At 35.8% G+C, this 21813-nt stretch overlaps 1 protein-coding gene across 1 annotated transcript; it reads right to left on the reverse strand.

Annotated features, from left to right (window-relative positions):
* Positions 1-19499: 19499 nt before the first annotated feature.
* On the reverse strand, positions 19500-20271 carry LOC131151163 (uncharacterized). Its single transcript, XM_058102413.1, is given in 3 exon segments — positions 19500-19649; positions 19776-19867; positions 20037-20271. Coding segments are annotated over 3 exon segments (477 nt in total).
* Between the last annotated feature and the right edge of the window lie 1542 nt (positions 20272-21813).

Raw genomic sequence — 21813 nt, forward strand, 5'->3', positions numbered from 1 at the left:
ATCTCTAAAATATCCAAATCATCTATTACATCAACTGCATGTACTTCTGCATCATCACACCCACTCGACATTTTGTGAGCATTGAACACGTTCATCTCCAATGTCATCTTCCCGAATGTGAGCTTAAGTACTTAATCAAGGCATTGGAGGTAGCAATGAATGGTCGCCCTAAGAATAATTGGGGCCTGGTATATGGTGGAGGCAGGCTGCTGCATGTCCAAAACAACAAAGTCCACTGGGTAGTAAAATTTGTCAACTTGAACCAATACATCCTCAATAACGCCCCGTGGAACTTTTACTGATCTGTCTTCCATTTGTAGCATCATGGATGTTTTCTTCAGCTCACCTAATCCCAATTGCTCATATATCGAAAATGGGAGCAAGTTCACACTACTCCCCAAATCAAGTAAAGCTCTCCTGATAGGAGATTCACCAATCATGATAAAAATAGTGGGAGAACCAGGATCTCTGAGTTTCTGAAGAGTTTGACTCAATATCAAAGCACTGACTTGCTCAGTTAAGAAAGCCTTCTTCTTTACATTCAGTTTTCTTTTCACTGTGCATAGATCCTTCGGAAAATTCAAGAACTTGTTGTGTGGCATCCAAAAGCGAGATATTGATCTTCACTTGCTTGAATATTTCTTGAATCTCAGTGTGATACTTATTCTTCTGACCAAATGTCGACCTCTGAGGATAAGGTACCACAAGTTGATACTCCTTAATAGTCTCATCCTCCTTATTACCCGACTTCTTTGAATTTGAGCTTGCTTCATCTAATTTTTCTTTTGCTTCATCTATCGCAGTTGTGACTTCAGGTGTTGGAGCAACTATTTTTTGGTTAATGGGTATTTTAGGACTGGAAACTTCTTTTCTGCTCCTCAAGGTAATGATGGCCTTTGCTGACTCAAAGGAATCCCTTGAAACATTATGCAATGGTTGTTGTTGTTGTCGATATACCTGGGATTAGGCTGAGGTTGTGCTAGAAATTTTCCTTTTTCTAAGGTATTCAGTTTTGTACTTATCTTATTAATAGTTTCTCTCAGTTCATCAATGGCTTGAGTATTCTGATTATTGGTCATGACGTGAATCTGCACGCCAACTAGGAAAACAAGCAAGAATGAGCTTTAAGAAGAAGAAAGTACTCTCTACTACTAGGCCACTTCAAATGCTACACTTAGATTTATTTGGTCCAAACCCAACTTAGAGTTTATGAGGAAAATCATACGCATTCGTCATAGTTGATGATTATTCAAGATATACATGGGTACTATTTTTAAGTCACAAAGATGAAGCGTGTGAACAATTCATAAATCTGTGTAAGAAAATTCAAAATGAAAAGGGTTATGTTGTCACTAAAATCTGAAGTGATAGGGGTCGAGAATTTAAAAATCAAAACATAGAAGATTACTGCAATTCATTAGGAATAGTTCATAATTTTTCGGCTCCTAGAACACCACGGCAGAATGGTGTAATTGAAAGGAAGAATAAGTCTATACAAGAAATGGCCAGAACTATGCTTAATAAACATAAACTACCTAAATACTTATGGGCTGAGACAGTAAATACTGTCTGCTACACTAAATAAAGTTTTGATTAGACCATCTCTAAATAAGACTTCTTACAAATTATGGAATGGCCATAGACCAAACATATCATATTTTCTTGTCTTTGACTGTAAATGTTTTATGCTTAGAGATAATGAACATTTAGGAAAATTTGATGTGAAATCAGATGAAGGTATCTTCCTAAGGTATGCCTTAGATAGTAAAGCCTACAGAGTATATAATAAACGAACATTAACCGTTATAGAATCCATTCATGTAGTATTCGATGAGTCAAATCCCTTCTCCAAAAGGACTGATGAAGATGAAATTGAGATAAATAAGGAATTTGAAAAACTGTCCATTAAAAATGATTCAAAAAAGAGAAATGAAATTAAGGAACCATCTGCTGAAACTAATCAAATTGAAAATGAGGTTAATGAACTACCTAGAGAATGGAAGTACATAAAGAGTCATCCCACTGATCAAATAATAGGTGAGCCATTACGTGGAGTAGCCACACGATCCTCACTTAGGAATATGATTAGTCATTTTGCCTTTCAATCTTAAGAAGAACCTAGGAATGTGAGTGAAGCAATTGAGGATGAATCGTGGGTGATGTCCAAGCAAGAAGAGTTAAATCAGTTTGAGAGAAACAAAGTATGAACATTAGTTCCTAGACCTGAGGATAAGACAAATATTAGAACAAAATGGATATAAAGGAACAAGAAAGATGAACATGGAATAGATGTTAGAAATAAGGCAAGACTAGTAGCTTAGGGATATAACCAGGAAGAAGGAATAGATTTTGAAGAAATCTTTGCACCTGTAGCTAGAATGGAAGCCATTGGAATGTTTTTAGCCTATGCTGCTTTTAAGCATTTCAAGCTGCATCAAATGGATGTCAAAAGCGCATTTTTAAATGGCTACATAAGTGAAGAGGTATATGTAGAACAAACCCCAGGCTTTGAAAACCATGAGTATCCAAAACATGTTTATAGACTAACTAAAGCCTTGTACAATTTAAAGCAAGCTCCTAGAGCTTGGTATGAGAGACTAAGCGGCTTTCTATTGGACAATGGATTTATCATAGGGAGGATAGACACAACACTTTTCATAAAGTCTAAGAAAGATGACATGCTCCTAGTTCAAGTATACGTAGATGATATCATTTTTGGAGCTACAAATAAAAACTTGTGCAATGAGTTTGCAATACTATGCAAAATGAATTTGAGATGAGTATGATGGGTGAACTAAATTTCTTCCTAGGACTTCAGATCAAACAAGTGAAACATGAAATTTTTATAAATCAATCGTAGTACATCAGAATTCTGCTTAAAAAGTTTAATATGGAAGATGGAAAAATACAAGGGACACCTATGAGCTCGTCTTTGAAATTAGACAAAGATGAACAAGGTATACCAGTATATGTCAAGCTCTATCGTGAAATGATCGATAGCTTACTATATCTGACTGCTAGAAGACCTAACATAATGTTCAGCGTATGTTGTGTGCAAGATTTCAAGCTGCACCAAAAGAGTCACATTTGTTAGCTGTCAAACGAATGCTTAGATACCTGATAGGAACCGTGGAACTTGGGTTATGGTATCCTAAGTATACATCTTTTGAGATTATCAGCTATTCAGATGCTGATTAGCAAAGTGGATAGGAAAAGCACGAGTGGTGCATGTCATTTCTTAGGACATTCGTTAGTCTCTTGGTTTTCTAATAAGCAAAATTCAGTTGCTCTTTCCATAGTTGAGACAGAATATGTAGCGGTAGGAAGTTGTTGTACTCAAACACTATACATGAAGCAACAACTGACGGATTTTGGATTAAGTTATGACACAATTCTTATAAGATGCGACAATATGAGTGCAATAAACATTTCAAAGAATCCTATATTACATTTACGAAAAAAACATAGAGAAACAAGACATCATTTTCGTCGTGATCATGTACAAAAAGGAGATGTGACACTTGAGTTTGTATGCACAAATGAACAATGGGCAGACATATTCACGATACCACTTGTGAAGGATAGGTTTATCCAAATTAGGCATGAATTAGGCTTGATGCATAGTCGAGAGGTTGCCTAGAATTATATTAGATGACATAATTCAAGGGGAGCAACATCACTTAATATTCACAATTGGTTAAAAATTTCAAATTTGGCTCATTTGTTTCCATTTAGTATCACATTTGTTCACGTTTGGTATTAAACTCATATCATGATGAGAGCATATTAACTTACACATGTTAATCCTCACATAATCTTTGAACTTTAGTGACTGTTTTTGCTTATCCATGTTTATGAAATTTGAGACACTGTATATGTTCACATTACAATTTAATTCAACAACACAGCTTTCTGCATTAGCAAGGGGGAGAAGTAAATTGAATTAACACAGGGAGACATATTTCATAGTACAATTTTTAAAATCTAACGATTGAATATTTTTAAAAAAAATTTAAGATTTAAAGGGGGAGAAGAATATAAGGTTATATCCACTTATGTTTTGTTATACACCTTTTTGTTGATGTTAAAATGGGGAGAAGAATATCAGGTTATAGCAAAAATAGTTGGCAAAACTAATTGTGTATGAGCATATTTCATATTGCTGCATATTTGATTGTGCATTATTTGAGGGGGAGTCTTGTTAGGTGTAACCCATTCTATATTTTTGCTTGTGTATTTGTCATCATAAAAAATGGGGAGATTGTTGACTCTATGAGTTCAATCTTGTTTTGATAATGACAAATCACTTGGTATTTGATTTGTGCATTGCAATTGTGAACAGGAACAATATTTAGCATGCACGAAAGGCTAGAAAGTCATGGATGTCATGAAGATTAAAGTATATACATCTTAGCACAATCCATGGAACTAAAAGAATAGGAGAATGAAGATGCAAGCTGCAAGTTCAAGATTGTCATGGGAATGGGTATTTAGAAGTGAATGTATTTGCATATTTCATATGATTTAATTCGAAACTCAAAATATACCCTAGACAGACCTTAGGACTCTTACTTCTCATGAAAATATTTAGGGGATATTTATGGACTTAGAGACCTTTTTTAAAACCCCGAAAAATATTTTATAAAAGAGCAAAAAAAGAGAGCAAAACAGATTTTTGAAACTAAAATAATAAAAAAACCTAGAAAGTGTACTGTTCAGAAGACCGAAGTCTACGCTCAGTCGTCTGAAGATTCAACTTCAGAAGACTGAAGTTTAAGCTTTGTCGTCTGAAGAATTTCTTTAGAAGACCAAAGATTAAGTTCAGTCGTCTGAAAATTTATTAGAGAAACACAGAAACAGGCAGAAGCACATCAGAAGACTAAACCTTGACTTTAGTTGTTTGAACCCACAACTTCAGAAGTCTGAACCCCAACTTCAGACGTCTGACCATGTGTCTAGTTCAATTTTTCAAAGCTTTAAGGAACTTTAGTCGTATGAACCGGAGACCTTAGACGTCTGAACCTGCGGGAAGTTTAAAATTTTGATTTTTAGTGAGAGAACACGTGGGTTGTACACTTGATCAATTTGATCCAATGGTCAGGACTTATCTTAAGGCCAAGATTACCTATATAATCAACCTCTAAATCCTAGTGCCTCAACTTTTGGCATACGATTGAGTATATTGAACGTTTAGCACAACTTGGGAAAGCATTGAACACACTGCTGAATTCTTACTTGGGATTTCAAAGCTTATACGTCAAATCTGAGCTAAGGCTAGATTGATCTTCAAAAGGCATTCTAACGATTGTTATGCATTCAACTTGGTATTGAAGTTTGGTAAATCGATCTGTGTAGTGATCCTAAAAAAAAAAAAGAAACATAAAAAAATAATAATAATTAAAAAAAAGTAATTAGAAAAAATTAAAAAAATTAAAATTAAAATTAAAATTAAAAAATAATATAATTAATTAATTAATTATTAATAATTATTAATTAAAAAAATATAATATAATATTATAATGATATATATATCCTAAAGGATCTAAGATCCTTCAAGAAGAAGAAACGCAAAGGAAGGGGCAGCTCCGTCTCCTCGTCCCCTCTCTCCCACTCTCCCCAATTTTGTCACTGATATTCGTCCGACCGGAAATCCAAAAATACCGTTGGGCTCTGCTCGTCGCCACCGACACTTCTACTGGAGCATATCTGTCGTGGGAATGACGTAAGCATATCTCCTAGGGTAAGGTCAAATCTCAAACTTACCTCTATTTATCTTAAATTATAAGCCCCATTAACGAACGGAAATTGCCAAGAGACTCGTAGGGAGATTCTCTACAATCTAGCCGGAGCGAGTTTTCGAATTGGAGTTCCGGGGTACCAATCCTAAATCAGGGGTAAATTTAATAATTTAGGCTTTTATTAGGCTATTTAGGGTATTCAAAACTTAGGGAAATTTTAGGGAAAGTTGTTCTAGAAATTATGACAAATAATATGGTGAAATTTGAATTCCAGGGTTTAGGGATTTTTGAACGCCTGGGGCGTAGGTTGGGGTGTTAGCGGATTTTTTGCAGGAATCAGGTAAGGGGATTAAGTTAAGTCAGGAATTTTATTTAATTTAAACCGATTAAATTAATATATTTATTTATTTATTCATTTGAGAATTTAAATACTATTTTGAAAACCAACTGTTCGAAATGGGTTTTACAAACGTGGGATATACGGTATGATATTTTTGAATAAAATGAACGGTGGAAAGCTTGTTTATTTATATAGATATGTTAGAATGTGGAAAATTGTGTGGCAGATGATTTAATTTGTATGGATTAATGTATATCTGGATTTGGGATTTTGAAATACTGGAATTGTTGTGAAAAATATTGAAAATGCTTGTGAAAATACTGGAACTGTTTATGAAATGCAGGGGTTTGAACTAATGGCTAGTGGCCGGGTATTGTTTGATTGGCCAAGGGTCAAGATTATTATTTGACAGCCGAGGGCCGAGTTTTTGGAATAACAAGAAATATATGTGAAATGATGTTTTAAATGATATTTGTATTATTTAAATTGCATGATATGCTTTAGGAACCCTGGGGACCAGTGTGTTGTGAGCATGGTACCGTTGCTAGAGATTTGTTATGTGGCCGTGTTCACCCACACCTGTGCTGAGAGGTGTAGGGTGGCCTTATCCGATTTGCCTACGTGAGGAGAATGCACCCTTGGGTGAGGGCAATTGGACCAGCAGTTGTTGCTGCGTGTACCCGCAGAGTATGTTAGCGGAGAGTATGGATGACTATTATCTAGGTGGATCCCACAGGACATTAGTCCAACCTTCGGGCCGCCCAATCCGTGCCATGGCGATGTAAATGGCGTGTTTGTCACAGGGAGTGTCTTATATGCATAGCTGTTAATTTATGTGAATATGGTTAATTAATAAGATAACTTCGAGGGCTTACTGAGAAAGGTGAGTTCCACGATAGCAGTAATGGTACTAGAGCAGAGGGAAGCTACTTGTATGGGCGGGTAATCTTCCCTATCCTCGGCTAATTGTGTGTGTGAGTGTGAAACAAGAATGTTTTCATAAATATGTTTAACTGCTTGGTGAACTGGTTATTTTCTGTACACTAAATGCATACTGGCCACACACTGACATTAACTTACTCTTTCCCTTACTGAGTTATGCCTCACCCCTACTTTACAAACTGTCTTTTCAGGGAATCCTATAGATCGGGTCTAGCAGGCTAGAGGAGCCGGGCTAGTGGTGTGAATTTTATGTAGGTAGTGTGTAGATAGAGATTTTATTTTTGTTTAGTTTTGTGGGATGTAATTATGTGAAAATGGATATATTTGTGTATAAAGATAATTAGAACTCTAGTAATGTAATTTGAGGATTTTATATTTTATTTTCGTTGCGTATGTGTGTTTTATATTTTATGAATAAGGTGTTAGGTACATTAACGTTATTAAAGTAGCACTCCGGGCCAACGTGGCGGGTCGGGGATGTTACAGGTGGTATTAGAGCCTAGGTTTGTTAGGTTCTACAAACTTTGAGGATTGATAATTACCAAAGTATAGGTTGAAATAAGATAGGGATAGAATTGGGTAGGTTAAGATGAGTTTTAGTTTGGAAGCTTGGAGGCAGAAATTTATTGATGGAATTCTGTGATTTTCTGAATTAGTCGCGAGTTTCAGAAAACCATGGTAAATCCATCGATGGTTTCGTTTCTAGGTAGAGGGACTTGAACTCGAAAAATTTAGGTTGCAATGTTAGGATGAGTGGGTATGTGTGTGAAGTTAATGTTAGGATGGAGATTTTTACCCTAATGGTTTTGTGATAGAATTGGAGTATGAATTATTAAATTAAAATCTGCATATTATATCAATTCCATTATTTCATATTTACATTAATTATGTTAAAGGTGAATTTCTAAGTCAAGTTATATCCTATTTACATTTTATCAGATAGTGTCATTGTATTATTTGATTCAGGACCAACTCACTCGTTTGTGTCTCGGGGATTTGTTAAACTATGTGGGTTAGAGGCTCAACTATTGGAGACAGAGTTAGTAGTGGGCACACCGACAGGGTCAGTGCTAGTATGTAGTAAGGTGATCAGGGATTATCCAATAGAGATTCAGGGGAGAGTGCTGCCTGCTAGTTTGATAGTCCTTGATATGCATGGTTTTGACATTATTCTGGGCATAGACTGGCTAACATCCAGCTACGCGAGCATTAACTATCACGGGAAGGAGGTGGTATTCAGACCTCCTGGGGAGTAGGAGTTTGTATTTGTTGGGTCGTGTGTGCGTTCGGCACCACGGATCCTTTCGGCTATCCAGGCAAAGAGGTTTCTTTTGGGGGGATGCTAGGGTTACCTTGCAGTGGTGAAGGAAGTGCCGAAGGAGGAACTTAAGTTGGAAGATATCGCAATGATAAGGGAGTTCTTAGATGTTTTTCTAGAGGATTTACTAGGGTTGCCTCCTGATCGTGAGGTGGAATTTGCAATTGATTTGATCCCAGGGACAACACCAATCTCCAAAGCCCTATACAGAATGGCTCCAGCTGAATTAAAGGAGTTAAAGGAACAACTACAGGAGCTTCTAGACAGGGGGTTTATCAAACTGAGTGTATCGCCTTGGGGTACACCGGTGTTGTTTGTGAAGAAGAAGGACGGGTTGATGAGGATGTGCATCGACTACCGAGAGATTAATAAGGTAACGGTGAAGAACAAGTATCAATTACCCCGAATTGACGACCTATTTGATCAGCTTCAGGGTAGGCATATTTTCTCTAAAATCGATCTGTGATCTGGATATCTTCAAGTGAAGGTTAGATCAGATGATGTATCGAAGACTGCTTTTCGAACTCGGTACGACCATTACAAGTTCTTGGTTATGCCATTCGGGTTGACGAATGCTCTAGCGGTATTTATGGATTTGATGAACAAGGTATTCCATGAGTACTTAGACCAATTTGTTGTTTTGTTCATAGATGATATTTTGGTTTACTCGAGGAGCCTTGAGGAGCATGAAGCTCATCTGAGACTAATACTTCAGGTGCTCAGGGAAAAGAAGTTATTTGCTAAACTTAAGAAATGTGAATTCTAGCTGGAGCAGGTTGCATTTCTGGATTATGTGATATCCAAGGAAGGGATTTCAATGGATCCAAGCAAAGTGGAGGTTGTAGTTGATTGGGCAAGGTCGAAGAACGTGCAGGAAGTCAGAAGTTTTCTAGGTCTTGCCAGATACTACCGCCGATTTGTCGAGGGGTTCTTCAGATTATCAGGATCTTTGAAATGATTCACAAGGAAGAATGTGAAGTTTGATTGGACTGACGAGTGCGAGCAGAGCTTCCAGGTGTTGAAGCAGCGTCTAGTCACTGCCCCAGTGTTGACCCTTCCATCAGGTGAGGGTGGATTTGTAATTTACAGTGACGCATCACAAAAGGGACTTGGTTGTGTTCTAATGCAGTAGGGAAAAGTCATTGCATATGCATCTCGCCAGTTGAAAGAGTACTAAAAGAACTATCCTACGCACGACTTGGAGTTTGCAGCAGTTGTGTTTGCATTGAAGATCTAGCGACACTACCTTTATGGTGTAAGGTGCGAGATCTGTACTGACCATAAGATTCTTAAGTATTTCTTCACCCAGAAGGAGTTGAATATGAGGCAGTGCAGGTGGCTTGAGTTGATAAAAGATTATGACTGCACCATTAGCTATCACCCAGGAAAGGCGAACGTGGTAGCTGATGCATTGAGCCGGAAATCTAGGGGTACATCAGCCTCAGCAGTTATGGCTTCTTATCATATTGTGATGGACCTGGAGAGGTTGGGTGTAGATTTGGTAGAAGGGAATCATCAGGCGCTCATTTCTAGTTTGGTGGTTCAACCGACTTTACGGGAAAGAATCAGAACAACTCAGTTGAAAGATGCAAAGTTGATGAAGATTGTAGATAAGATACAGGATGAGCAACACACAGACTTTAATGTTGCTGAGGATGGAGTTCTTAGATTTCACACTTGATTGTGTGTGCCAGATGATGCAGAGATAAAGAGGATGATTCTAGGGGAAGCTCACCATTCTCTCTATACTGTTCACCCAGGTAGCACGAAGATGTATATAGAATTGCGTGAAACATTCTAGTGGAGTAACATGAAGAGGGAAATTGCTAAATTTGTGGGTCAATGCTTGACATGTCAGCAGGTGAAGGCAGAACACCAGAGGCCAGCAGGACCACTTCAACCACTGGACATCCCTACGTGGAAGTGGGAGCATATCTCGATGGACTTTGTATCGGGGTTGCCTTCAGCGTTGCATGGGCAGAATGCCATATGGGTAGTGGTTGACAGATTGATGAAGACTACCCATTTCATTCTGGTTAGAACCAGTTATTCCATGGATAAGCTAGTTGAACTTTATGTTCAGGAGATAATCAAAATACATGGCGTGCCCATGTCCATCGTTTCAGATCAGGATCCGCGGTTTACTTCCCGTTTCTGGAAGAGTTTGCAGGGAGCGTCGAGTTCTCAACTCACTTTCAGTACTGCATTTCACCCTCATACGGATGGACAGTCCGAACGAACCATTTAGATTCTCGAGGATATGCTACGGGCATGTGTGTTAGATTTTGGGGGTAGTTGGAATCGATATCTGCCGTCGATTGAGTTTGCATACAATAACAGTCACTAGGCCAGCATTGGAATGGCACCATACGAGGCTTTGTATGGTCGCCGGTGCAGATCTTTGTTGTACTGGGATGAAGTAGGCGAGCGGCAAATTTTGGGACCAGAACTTGTTCAGTAGGCCTCTAGAAAGGTTGAACTTATTAGGGAAATGATTAAAGTAGCCCAGAGTCGGTAGAAGAGTTATTCGAATACTCGCCGACGGGAGTTATAATTCGAAATAGGGGATATGATATTCTTGAGGATTGCTTCGATGAAGGGAGTGATAAGGTATGGAAAGAATGGTAAGCTGAGCCCTATATACATTGGGCTGTTTGAGATCCTGGAAAGGATTGGTTCGGCGGCGTACATGATAGCTCTATCCCCGGCGCTGTCTAGGATACACAACGTGTTCCAAGTGTCCATGTTGAGGAGGTATGTTCCAGACCCCTCACATGTGATTAGTTATGAGTCGTTGGAGATCGGGGATGCTCTAGCATACGAGGAGGTACTAGTTCAAATTTTGGATCGAAAAATACAGGAATTGCGTACTAAGGATATACCATTAGTGAAGGTGTTGTGGCGAAATTATGCAGTTGAGGAGACTTCTTAGGAGTTAGAAACAGAAATACATTAGAAGTACCCACAACTGTTCAGCGAGGGATAGTGCCAAATGGGTAAGGGTATGGTTGTATATAGAGGGATTAGAGTAGGTTGTGTGATTAATTGTGTATAGTTTTAATCATGGATAGTATTTGGGAAACTTTGTTATGATTATTATAATTTCCCAAAGGCAGAATTGTAACCATGGTATTCCTCCGCCATAAATGAGGGTAGTTAATAAACTCAGGATGTGGCTGCTATGTGGGTGGCTACCGACTCTTCTATAGATAGGGGTAGTGAGTTAAGAATGTGATTGGTGATAGTTAACAAATTTTGAGGATGAAATTTTTGTAAGGAGGGGAGAATGTAGTGATCCTAAAAAAATAAAAAATAAAAAAATAATTAAAAAAAGTAATAAGTAAAATTAAAATTAAAATAATAAAATTAATTAATTAAATAATAATTATTAATTAAATAATATAATATAATATTATAATGATATATATATATATATATATATATATATATGTTATGTATATCCTGAAGGATCTAAGATCCTTCAGGAAGAAGAAACGCAGAGGAAGGGACAGCTTCGTCTCCTCATCCCCTCTCTCCCACTCTCTCAATTTCGTCTCTGATATTTGTCTAATCGGAAATCCGAAAATACCATTGGGCTCTACTCGCCGCCACCGACACTTCTACTGGAGCAGATCTGTTGTGGGAGCAGTGTAAGCATATCTCCTAGGATAAGGCCAAATCTCAAACTTACCTCAATTTCTCTTAAATTATATGCCCCATTAACAAACGAAAATTGTCAGGAGACTCATGGGGAGATTCTCTACAATCTAGCCGGAGCGAGTTTTCGAATTGGAGTTCTGGGGTACCAATCCTAAATCGGGGGTAAGTTTGATATTAGGTTTTTATTAGACTATTTAGGGTATTCAAAACTTAGGGAAATTTTGGGGAAAGTTGTTCTAGGAATTATAACGAATAATATGGTGAAATTTGAATTCCAGGGTTTAGGGATTTTTGAACATCTGGGGCGTAGGCTGGGGTGTTAGTGTACTTTTTGGAGGAATCAGGTAAGGGGATTAAGTTAAGTTAGGAATTTTATTTAATTTGAAAAGATTAAATTAATATATTTATTTATTTATTCATTTGAGAATTTAAATACTATTTTGAAAACCAACCGTTCGAAATGGGTTTTACAAACGTAGGATATACGGTATGATATTTTTGAATAAAATGAACGGCGGAAAGCTTGTTTATTTATATAGATATGTTAGAATGTGGAAAATTGTGTGGCAGATGATTTAATTTGTATGGATTATTGTATATCTGGATTTGGGATTTTGAAATACTAGAATTATTGTGAAAAATACTGGAAATGCTTGTGAAAATACTGGAACTGTTTATGAAATGCAGGGGTTTGAACTAACGGCTAGTGGCCGGGTATTGTTTGATTGGCCAAGGGCCAGGATTATTATTTGATGGCCGAGGGCTGAGTTTTAATTGATGGCTATATGCCGAATTGCATTTTTGGCCGGGGGCCGGGTTTTTGGAATAACAAGAAATATATGTGAAATGATGTTTTAAATGATATTTCTATTATTTAAATTGCATGATATGCTTTAGGAATCCTAGGGACCAATGTGTTGTGAGCACGGTACCGTTGCTAGAGATTTGTTATGTGCCCATGTGCGCTCACATCTGTGCTGAGAGGTGTAGGGTAGCCTTGTTCTATTTGCCTACGCGAGGAGAATGCACCCTTGGGTGAGGGCAATCGGACCAGCAGTTGTAGCTGCATGTACTCGCGGTGTATGTTAGCGGAGAGTATGGATGACTACTGTTTGGGTGGATCCCCTAGGACATTAGTCCAGTCTTCGAGCCGCACAACCCGTGCCATGGGGATGTAAATGGCGTGTTTGTCACAGGGAGTGTCTTATATGCATCTCTGTAAATTTATGTGAATATGGTTAATTAATAAGATAACTTTGAGGGCTTACTAAGAAAGGTGAGTGCCCTGGTAGCAGTAATGGTACTAGAGCAGAGGGAAGCTACTTGTATGGGCGAGTAATCTTCCCTATCCCCGAGGACATTACAGTCATTTTTGGTTCAGTCGCCCGAAGCCTAAGTCAACTTTCTGACTAGTCAAAGGTTCGGTCGCCCGAGGTGTTTTGAACACCATAGTTCGGTCGCCCGAAACCTCATTCATTTAGCTATTTACATCCTATTTCAATTCAATTTCTTCCCCTGATAGTATATATGATATTGAGGACTATCTTATGTGTATGTGCAAGAACCTAAGGTCTTTCTAAGGTCTTTTGAGGTCTACCGAAAAAATCCGGCGTCAGTCGACCGAAAGGTGATCCCTAAGGTCAATCTACAGTCTTGAGCATTCATCCCTATCATGCATGCAGATACAGTTATTATAGACCATATTAAAATATTACAGACCCTAATAAGCGTAAAATAAATTACAACAAAAATGAATCCTTTGATCTTTATGTCTTCATATGCCATCAAGTGATCTTGCTAATATTAACTTGTAGACAAACTTGATGGATATTAAATATTAGAGTATTTGTCATAATCAAAACAGGGATATGACCAATAAGGTCAACAATCATCGCTCACGAGGCCTAAAGACATGCTCACTTAAAAGCACAACTCATAAGGTAACTCTGGAGTGAACACAAATCACTAGGAATGACCCATCTAATGAGCTCCGCTCATAAGGCCCAAAGACATGCCCACTTGATGAGCACAACTTATGAGGCAACCTAACAATGAGCACGACTCACTAAAAATGTCCCATCTAATGAGCACCGCTCATGAGGCAACTCACTAGAAGTGAGCACAACTCACCAAGAATGTCCCATCTAATAAGCTCCACTCATAAGGCCCAAATATATGCCCGCTTGATGAGTACAACTCATGAGGCAATGCAAGAGTGAGTACGACTCACTAGGAATGACCCATTTGATAAGCACTACTCATAAAACCTGAAGACATGCCCACTTGATGAGCACAACTCATGAGGCAACAAAAGAGCACAACTCACCAAACTAGAACTTATCCAATAAGCATTCATAAGGCCAAAAAATGCATGCTTGATGAAAGTTGCTAAGTAGATAGGATTATTTCCTTGACAAAAGAGTTACTCAGTGATGAAAAAACTGCTTAATAGATAGAATATGTTTGACAAAAGAGCTGCACAACATATGAAAGAACTGCTTGGCAGATAAAAGAGTTGCTTAGCAAAAAAATCTGCTTAGCAAAAAAAAGAAAAAAAGAAAAAGAGTTGCTTAGTGATAAAGAACTGCCTAGCAGATAAAAGAATTGCACAATAAATAGAATTTGTTTGTAAAAAGAGCTGCACAACAGATGAAAGAACTGCTCAGTAAATAAAAGAGTTGCTTAGCAAATAAAATCTGCTCAACAAAAAAAAAGAAGAGTTGCTTGGCAGATAGAATTTTCTTAGCAAATAAAAGAGCTACTCAGTAGATTAAAGAGTTACTCAACAGATAAAAGAGTTGCTGAGCAAATAGAATCTGCTCAACAAAAGAGTTGCTCAACAGATAAAAAAGCTACTTAGCGGATAAAAGAACTGCTCAATAGATAAAAGAGCTACTTGGCAGATAAAATTTGCTTAGCAAAAGAGTTGTTCAACAAATAAAAGAGTTGTTCAACAGATAAAAGAGCTACTCAGCGGATAAAAGAGTTGCTCAACAAATAGAATGTGCTTAACAAATTAAAAGAGTTGCTCAATAGATAGAATCATAATAGACAAAATCTACGTAGTAGATAAAAGAGCTACTCGATAGATAAAACTGCTTAGCAATTAAAAGAGTTGCTCAGCAAATAGAATTTGCTCAACAAAAGAGCTATTTTAACAGATAAAATAGTTGTTCAGCAGGTAAAAGATCTGCTCAACAGATAAAGAGCTTCTTAGTAGATAAAATCTGCTTAGCAAAAGAGTTGCTCAATAAATAAAAGAACAACTCAACAGATAAAACAACTGCTCAATAAAAAGAATTGCTCAACAAATAAAATCTACTTAATAAAAGAGTTGCTCAACAGATAAAAAGAGCTATTCAGTAGACAAAAGAACTACTCAAATTGAGCTAAAAGTAGGTCAATTGGCTTAAATAGAACCAAACTGACTCAAAGTGAGCCAAAGTGTAACACCCCGACCCCGAAGGGTCTGGGATATTAACTTTTTACTATTGATTTACAGTGGAAGCAAATAAACTCAATTATTATTAAACCAAAGCGCTAATTATCCATATTACAATCATTTATTTTAAAAGAAGAAAAATTATACAAGCATAAATATCTAGCATCATACTAATATTTCTAATCAATCTTTATTTTTCTAATCCCCATCTGCATGCTTGTTAAACCTGATTTCCAACATGCCCTTCAGAGTTATCTGAAATAAAAATATGATTGGAGTGAGACGACACTCAGTAAGTAAATAAGATTATTATTAGCGTGTGGCCAAAATGAGTTTTTTAAAAATTTCGTAAAACAATATTTAATACTATAACTTCCAAATTTGCTTCTAAAATAAATGTAGATCTAAAAATTTTTGCATAAAACTTTTACCATCAACTATAACAGTAAAATTTAATAATCATATACTGTGACTGTTAAATTACACGTTTAACTTTAAAACTGTAAAAATATTTAACTATATACATACATATACTTTTCCTTATACGTTTTCTTTAGATCGTCATTTAAGCATAAGAATGATCATTTTCATGTAAACTTACACTTTCCCTTCAAATCATCAATAACTTTGTACACGTAATTAAACATATATTATAAAAACCACCCTTAGGCCTATTTGCCGTAAGTCATGTTTACCCTCATGACTGGGTTGTGCGGTCCGAAGACTGAACTTAGCTGGCTGGCCGACCAAGCTAAATCAACGTACGTAAACTTTAAGTGAGATTTTCCTTATTAAGTCCTGGTCCGGAACCAGGTGTGCACTCAGGAGAAATCCATTGACATAAATAATTACTTTGTAAACAGTGTGGGTGCACTCTGATCCGTTTAAACTTTAAGCTGCGGTACCAAACATCTGTAACTTTGAACTTTCATTGTCATAAAGGGTTTTAAAATCATCTTATTATAATTTATGCAATTTAAAATAATATCGTGAAAATCTCATCTTTACTCATATTTTCATAAAAAAATGCAACATAGAAATAAACTCATGTCACACAAATTTTGTGTTAAAAATATATATAATTTTATTTTTGAATAGAAAGAAATGTTAAAAATTTACCCGAGAGGATTAGAACATTTCTTATCCCAAAAATAGATGCAAATATATTAAAGATAGAATTGGTATAATTAAATATACGTAAAAATAAACTCATGGGAATTTTGTGGAACTAATTAACATAATTGAAATTTATTTATAAAATAAATTCGGGTATGAATTTTAAATAAAAAAAAACTAACATAATCAAAATTTACTTACCTTCTTCTTTTACCTTGTGCTACGAACACTGTAACTATCTCTAAGAGATGAGATCGGAAAGAGTGGGTGAGTGAGAACTTACTCAAAAATTCTCTCTCTACCACAAATTCTTTCACTCACTAATCCTTCTCTTTTTTGGAAAATTGTTGTGAAAAATGAAGGTTGTGAGCTCCCTATTTATAGGAAAATTTTGGGGAAGAAATGAAATTTGTAAAAGTGTGGGGAGATGGGTGAAATTATAATTTTTAAAAATTAAAGAATAGGCAAGGTATGGGTTGAGTATAGGATGAGGATGGAGGCCATGTGGGAGTGCTTGCCACCATTTCCATTAAATAAAATTGTAATTAATTATTTACCTAATTAATTAATCAATTAGTTAATTAATTATTTTATTATTTTTCTTAATCATTATTATTATCATCGTTATTAATTTTAAACTATTTTTAGTATTTATTTATTTTTGAATAAGAATTAAATTTGAATTTTGAAAACTCATGTGGGCCCCACATGGTCTTGTGGGCCCCACATAATTTCGAGACAAAAATGGATCCTACGTAACTCCAATAATTCTCATACGATTTATGAGCCCTATGCAGTTTCAAGACTCGTGTAAACCTCCACATGGCTTAGGGACTCATGTGGGCCCCACACAGTTTTGTGGGCCTCACATATGATACCTATATTATTATTATTATCTTACTATGTATTTCTATAAATTATGTCTGTCAAAATACTATTTTATGTATATATACTTATTTACGTGTACAAACAATGTCTATCCTATTTATCCTATGAAATTTCATATTGACCAGGCCGACCTCCAGGGAGCGACTGAGCTGCAATGGTCTCTGAGCACTCGCTAAAATAAGGTCTTTCTTAAGCATCAAACATGAAATTAAGGATCATACAGAAAAACACTTCTGTATTGATATTAACTTAATGACCATTTTTATTATTTTATTATTATTGTGCTTTAATCATATATATATTTTTGGGTCATCACACAAAGAGTGATCAACTCTTGAGATAAAGGAAAAAGACTTAAATTAAATTCTATAGTTAAACAAGGTTTTTTAATGTTATTGTTATTTTATAGTAATAAATATTAATATCATTGTAATTTTTATTAATTAATCGTTATTATTATTATTTATTATTTTAATAATTATTATTATCCTTAAAATAACAATAATTATTTTATTTTTTTGCAGTTTTATTATTATTGTCCTTATTGTTACACAATTTTAACTTTCATATTTCTATTGTAATTATTATGAGTTGTTATTGTTTTTATAATAATAATAACAATTAGTGTTATATTATTATTTATTTTTATTTTTGTTTGATAGTTATTTTTTTCATAATAGTGACTATCATTAGAGTAATTATTGTTTTTTATTGTTGTTATTACTATTTTTTATTATTTTTATAATAATCATCCTTAAAAGAATAATTATTGTTAGTTTTGCCTTTTTTTTTTTATTCTTATTGTTCATGTTGTTATTATTATTTTACAATGAAAAATATTATTTTTGTTGCAATTATAATTAGTTGTTATTAATTTTTATTATTTTTGCCTTTCATATTTTTACTATTTGTTATTTTTATAATAATGAATATTATTGTTATTACAATGATTATTATTTTTGTTATAGTATAATAATAATTAGTATTGTTAATATCTTTTGTTATTTTATAATTTTTTATTATAAAATAACTTTGATTCCATGGATTACAGCTCATCCGGGTTGGAATTATAATTTTCCCATTTGTAAAAATTATATTTAGTTGGAATATAATTTCGTTCTTAATTTTGCAAAACAAACATAGGATGATTCCATTTCTAAAATTTGATTTTATTTTAAGTTTAGCTTCTCAAATGAAAGAGATAATGTCTAGGATTCTTGTAAAAATGTTTGAAAGTTTTAATATTGAGAAAGGAGAGGGGGGAGGGGTGGGATTCAAAAAATAAAATAATTCTCTACAACAGACCTTTTACGTGTAGGAGCAGGTCAAGTAAGATAATTCATAAGGAATTAGATTTCAGATGAAAATATTGCAATTCATATTTAACTTAATTAAGTGACAAATTTATTGACGATTTGAATTAGATAATCTGGAGTAGATGACCGATAATCCGTCTTTCCTATTCCTAGCATAATTTTTTATTTTTTTACCATTCGAGGAACAATTTTTTCATAATATAATAATCGAAGTTAATTTTAAAATTATAATTTGGCACTAGTCACAAAATTATAATTTTTTTATTTTTTAATTTATGGATTAGGAGGATCATCATTGAATTAAGGTATTAGTTATTATGGGAAGGACATATTTTCATCCAATAAAACTCCGAAATCAGCCAATCAACTCATTTAGAACAGATAAAAAATGTTTAAATTATGTTTGGACTGATGTAATATGTGGATTGATTATGGTTCGATTTAAGTGGATTCAATTCAATTCGTATTAATGAATTTTTCTTTCCCTACACTCAATGAACCCAAAAAAAAGAAGAAAGAGGAACATAAAACAAAACAAAATAAAACAAAGACGATGGAATTAATTAACAGGACAAAGACAGGTTTCTAGCAATTTTCAACCAAAGTATTGCTTCCGTCTGGTTTGCGTGTTTCCCGCAGCAGCAACTTCCATTCATCCTTTGCTTCAAATTAACCATTTTATATTATCTCTGTCCCTCTGAATGTTCACCCAATAGTACAAACCAGTAGGTCTTGGATCTTAACTTGCTTCAAAATTCAGCAAATTGTTGCAAGCATGCATGCCTCCCTCCTCAAGATTGGATTCCCTCAGTTGACGTTCTTCATCCACAGATGATCAATTGCCTTGCTGCAGCCACTCTTCATGCATAATCATCAATTCCTCTGCTACCTGTTTGAAATCACCGAAAATTAAACTCATGAGTATCTTAACCCCTCACACAAATCAAAGGAACTTTTTTGCTAGTGGTAGAACACAAGCAGAACTTCATTTAAAAGCATGGGAATATATTCATGCCTCTTCGATGCTGCCGTCCTCAACCTCTGTATTGAAAGAAAGTAGCATGCTTTCATGGAGCAAGTTCTCTAAATCTTCAACATCAAGTGGGGCTGTAGCTGTAAAAGAACATTAGCAGATCATGAGATATAAACTCAGCCCAGAATTTGCATAGAAAATGCCTTTCTCTGTACGTAATGGAAATGAACATTTTCAATTGATGAGAGATCGGAGAAAGGCACTAGGGCTTAGAAGAAGATGGGAGGTAGGAAGGAAATTGACCTGTGGGCGGATAGAGCCAAGAGAGGATGTCGGCGGCGAGCTGGTGGGATTTCTGAAGGGAGTCTCGGCCGCCCCACTGGTTCTGGACGGCCATCTGTAGGCCGTTCCACCGGGAGAGAAGCACCGATATCCCTTCCCGGAGATGAGACAGAGCCTCTGGTGGCAGAGCAATGTTGGATTGAACTGCGACCACCTTATTGTTTCCATAATTATTACCAAAGGAGACGGAATCCATGAACATATGAGCTTCAAAATAAACTCTGATATTCACGTATAGGTCGATCGATCTAATTGCTCTTCTCTAATTCTCTCTTCTTGAGAAATCCGTCCCTCCGTGTTGGAGAAAGAGGAACAGGGGATTCCCAGAGAGGAAGAAGAGAGAGTCAAAGCGGCATGTGAGGGGTGGCAGGAGAACAGAGGTGATTGTGACGGCAAAGGGGATGGACAGAGTGGCGCGAAATGGTGGGATCCCAAGAGAGAGACTCGGGAAAGTTGAATGCCGGAAATTGTGGCTGCACCCCCATACTCTTTGTAAATTCTACAATAGCCCCCAAGTTGCCAAATTTTCACAACGCCTTAAAATGAATTTGTAGCTTTTTGGCAGTCACAAATTATAATTATTAAAAATCAGAACAAAGAGTTTGCACATGTTAAAAATATGTTTATTTTTATTTATTTATTATGACTTTTATCATAACTATTGGATCATCTCTAAATCCAATGATTGTGTGGTATCATATATATGTTTGTAAGTCATGAGAAAATATAGAGATTGGTTGTCATTTTGTGCAAGGAGAGATAAAGAAGGGTTCTCTCTAGGAAGAACTTTTCTTCAACAGGTTGAAAGTGAAGGGGTGTACAGGGGATCTGGGATTGGGGAGAGACTGATTAGATCTTGTACTACCATCGTTTCATAGTGGATTTTTCTTTAGGTGCACGCTCTGTGGACATAGGCAACCTTGCCGAACCTCGTAAAATCTTTTGTCTCCATTTTTCTGTAAATGTTCTTTTTGTAATTTATTTTGTTGATCGGAAGATTAAAATTGTTGTGCGTCAACAAGTGGTATCAGAGCACGATTTCGATTGGGTGCAGATCTGATAAATCAGATCAAATCGAAAGAAATTTTTTGGATTTAAAATTTTTTCGCGGGAGTGCTCAAGATCAGGGTGGTTCGTTTAGATCAGATTGAGGTACGCAAAGATTCAGATCAGTTGCTGAAAAAATTATTTCAAAATTATTCAATTGAAGGAGGATCATTTTTTCAATTGAAGGTGTGAAAAAAAAATTTGGAAGAAAAATTTTTTTTTTCGCAGATGAAGAACATGATGAATAGTGCCATAATTGAGTGACAAACACGGATTCAGAATTGGGTCACGCTGACGTAGAAGTTGATGCAGGCGTTGTTGTTGACATAATCTTAACAGGTGTTGACGTCACTGCTGATGTCAGAGCAGAGAAATTTTTTTTTTTTTTAATGGCGAGTACTTCGACGGCCAAGTTTGAGGTGGAGCCTTTTAATAGGAAAAATAATTTCAGTTTGTGGCAAAGCACTGTGAAGGATGTGTTGGTCCAATAGGGACTAATTAAGGCACTGTATAGGGAAAAAAAAAAAGTCAGAGACCATTTCAGATGATCAGTGGGAGGAGCTGAAAATGAAAGTGGTAAGTACCATTCACTTAAGTTTAGCTCCATAAATTAAATACAGTGTGTCGAATGAAACATCACCAGCTGAACTTTGGAAAAAAATTGGAGAATATTTATTTGTCCAAGTCCCTT

This window comes from Malania oleifera, chromosome 3 (assembly GCF_029873635.1).
Source record: "Malania oleifera isolate guangnan ecotype guangnan chromosome 3, ASM2987363v1, whole genome shotgun sequence".
Taxonomy (NCBI): Eukaryota; Viridiplantae; Streptophyta; class Magnoliopsida; order Santalales; family Ximeniaceae; genus Malania; species Malania oleifera.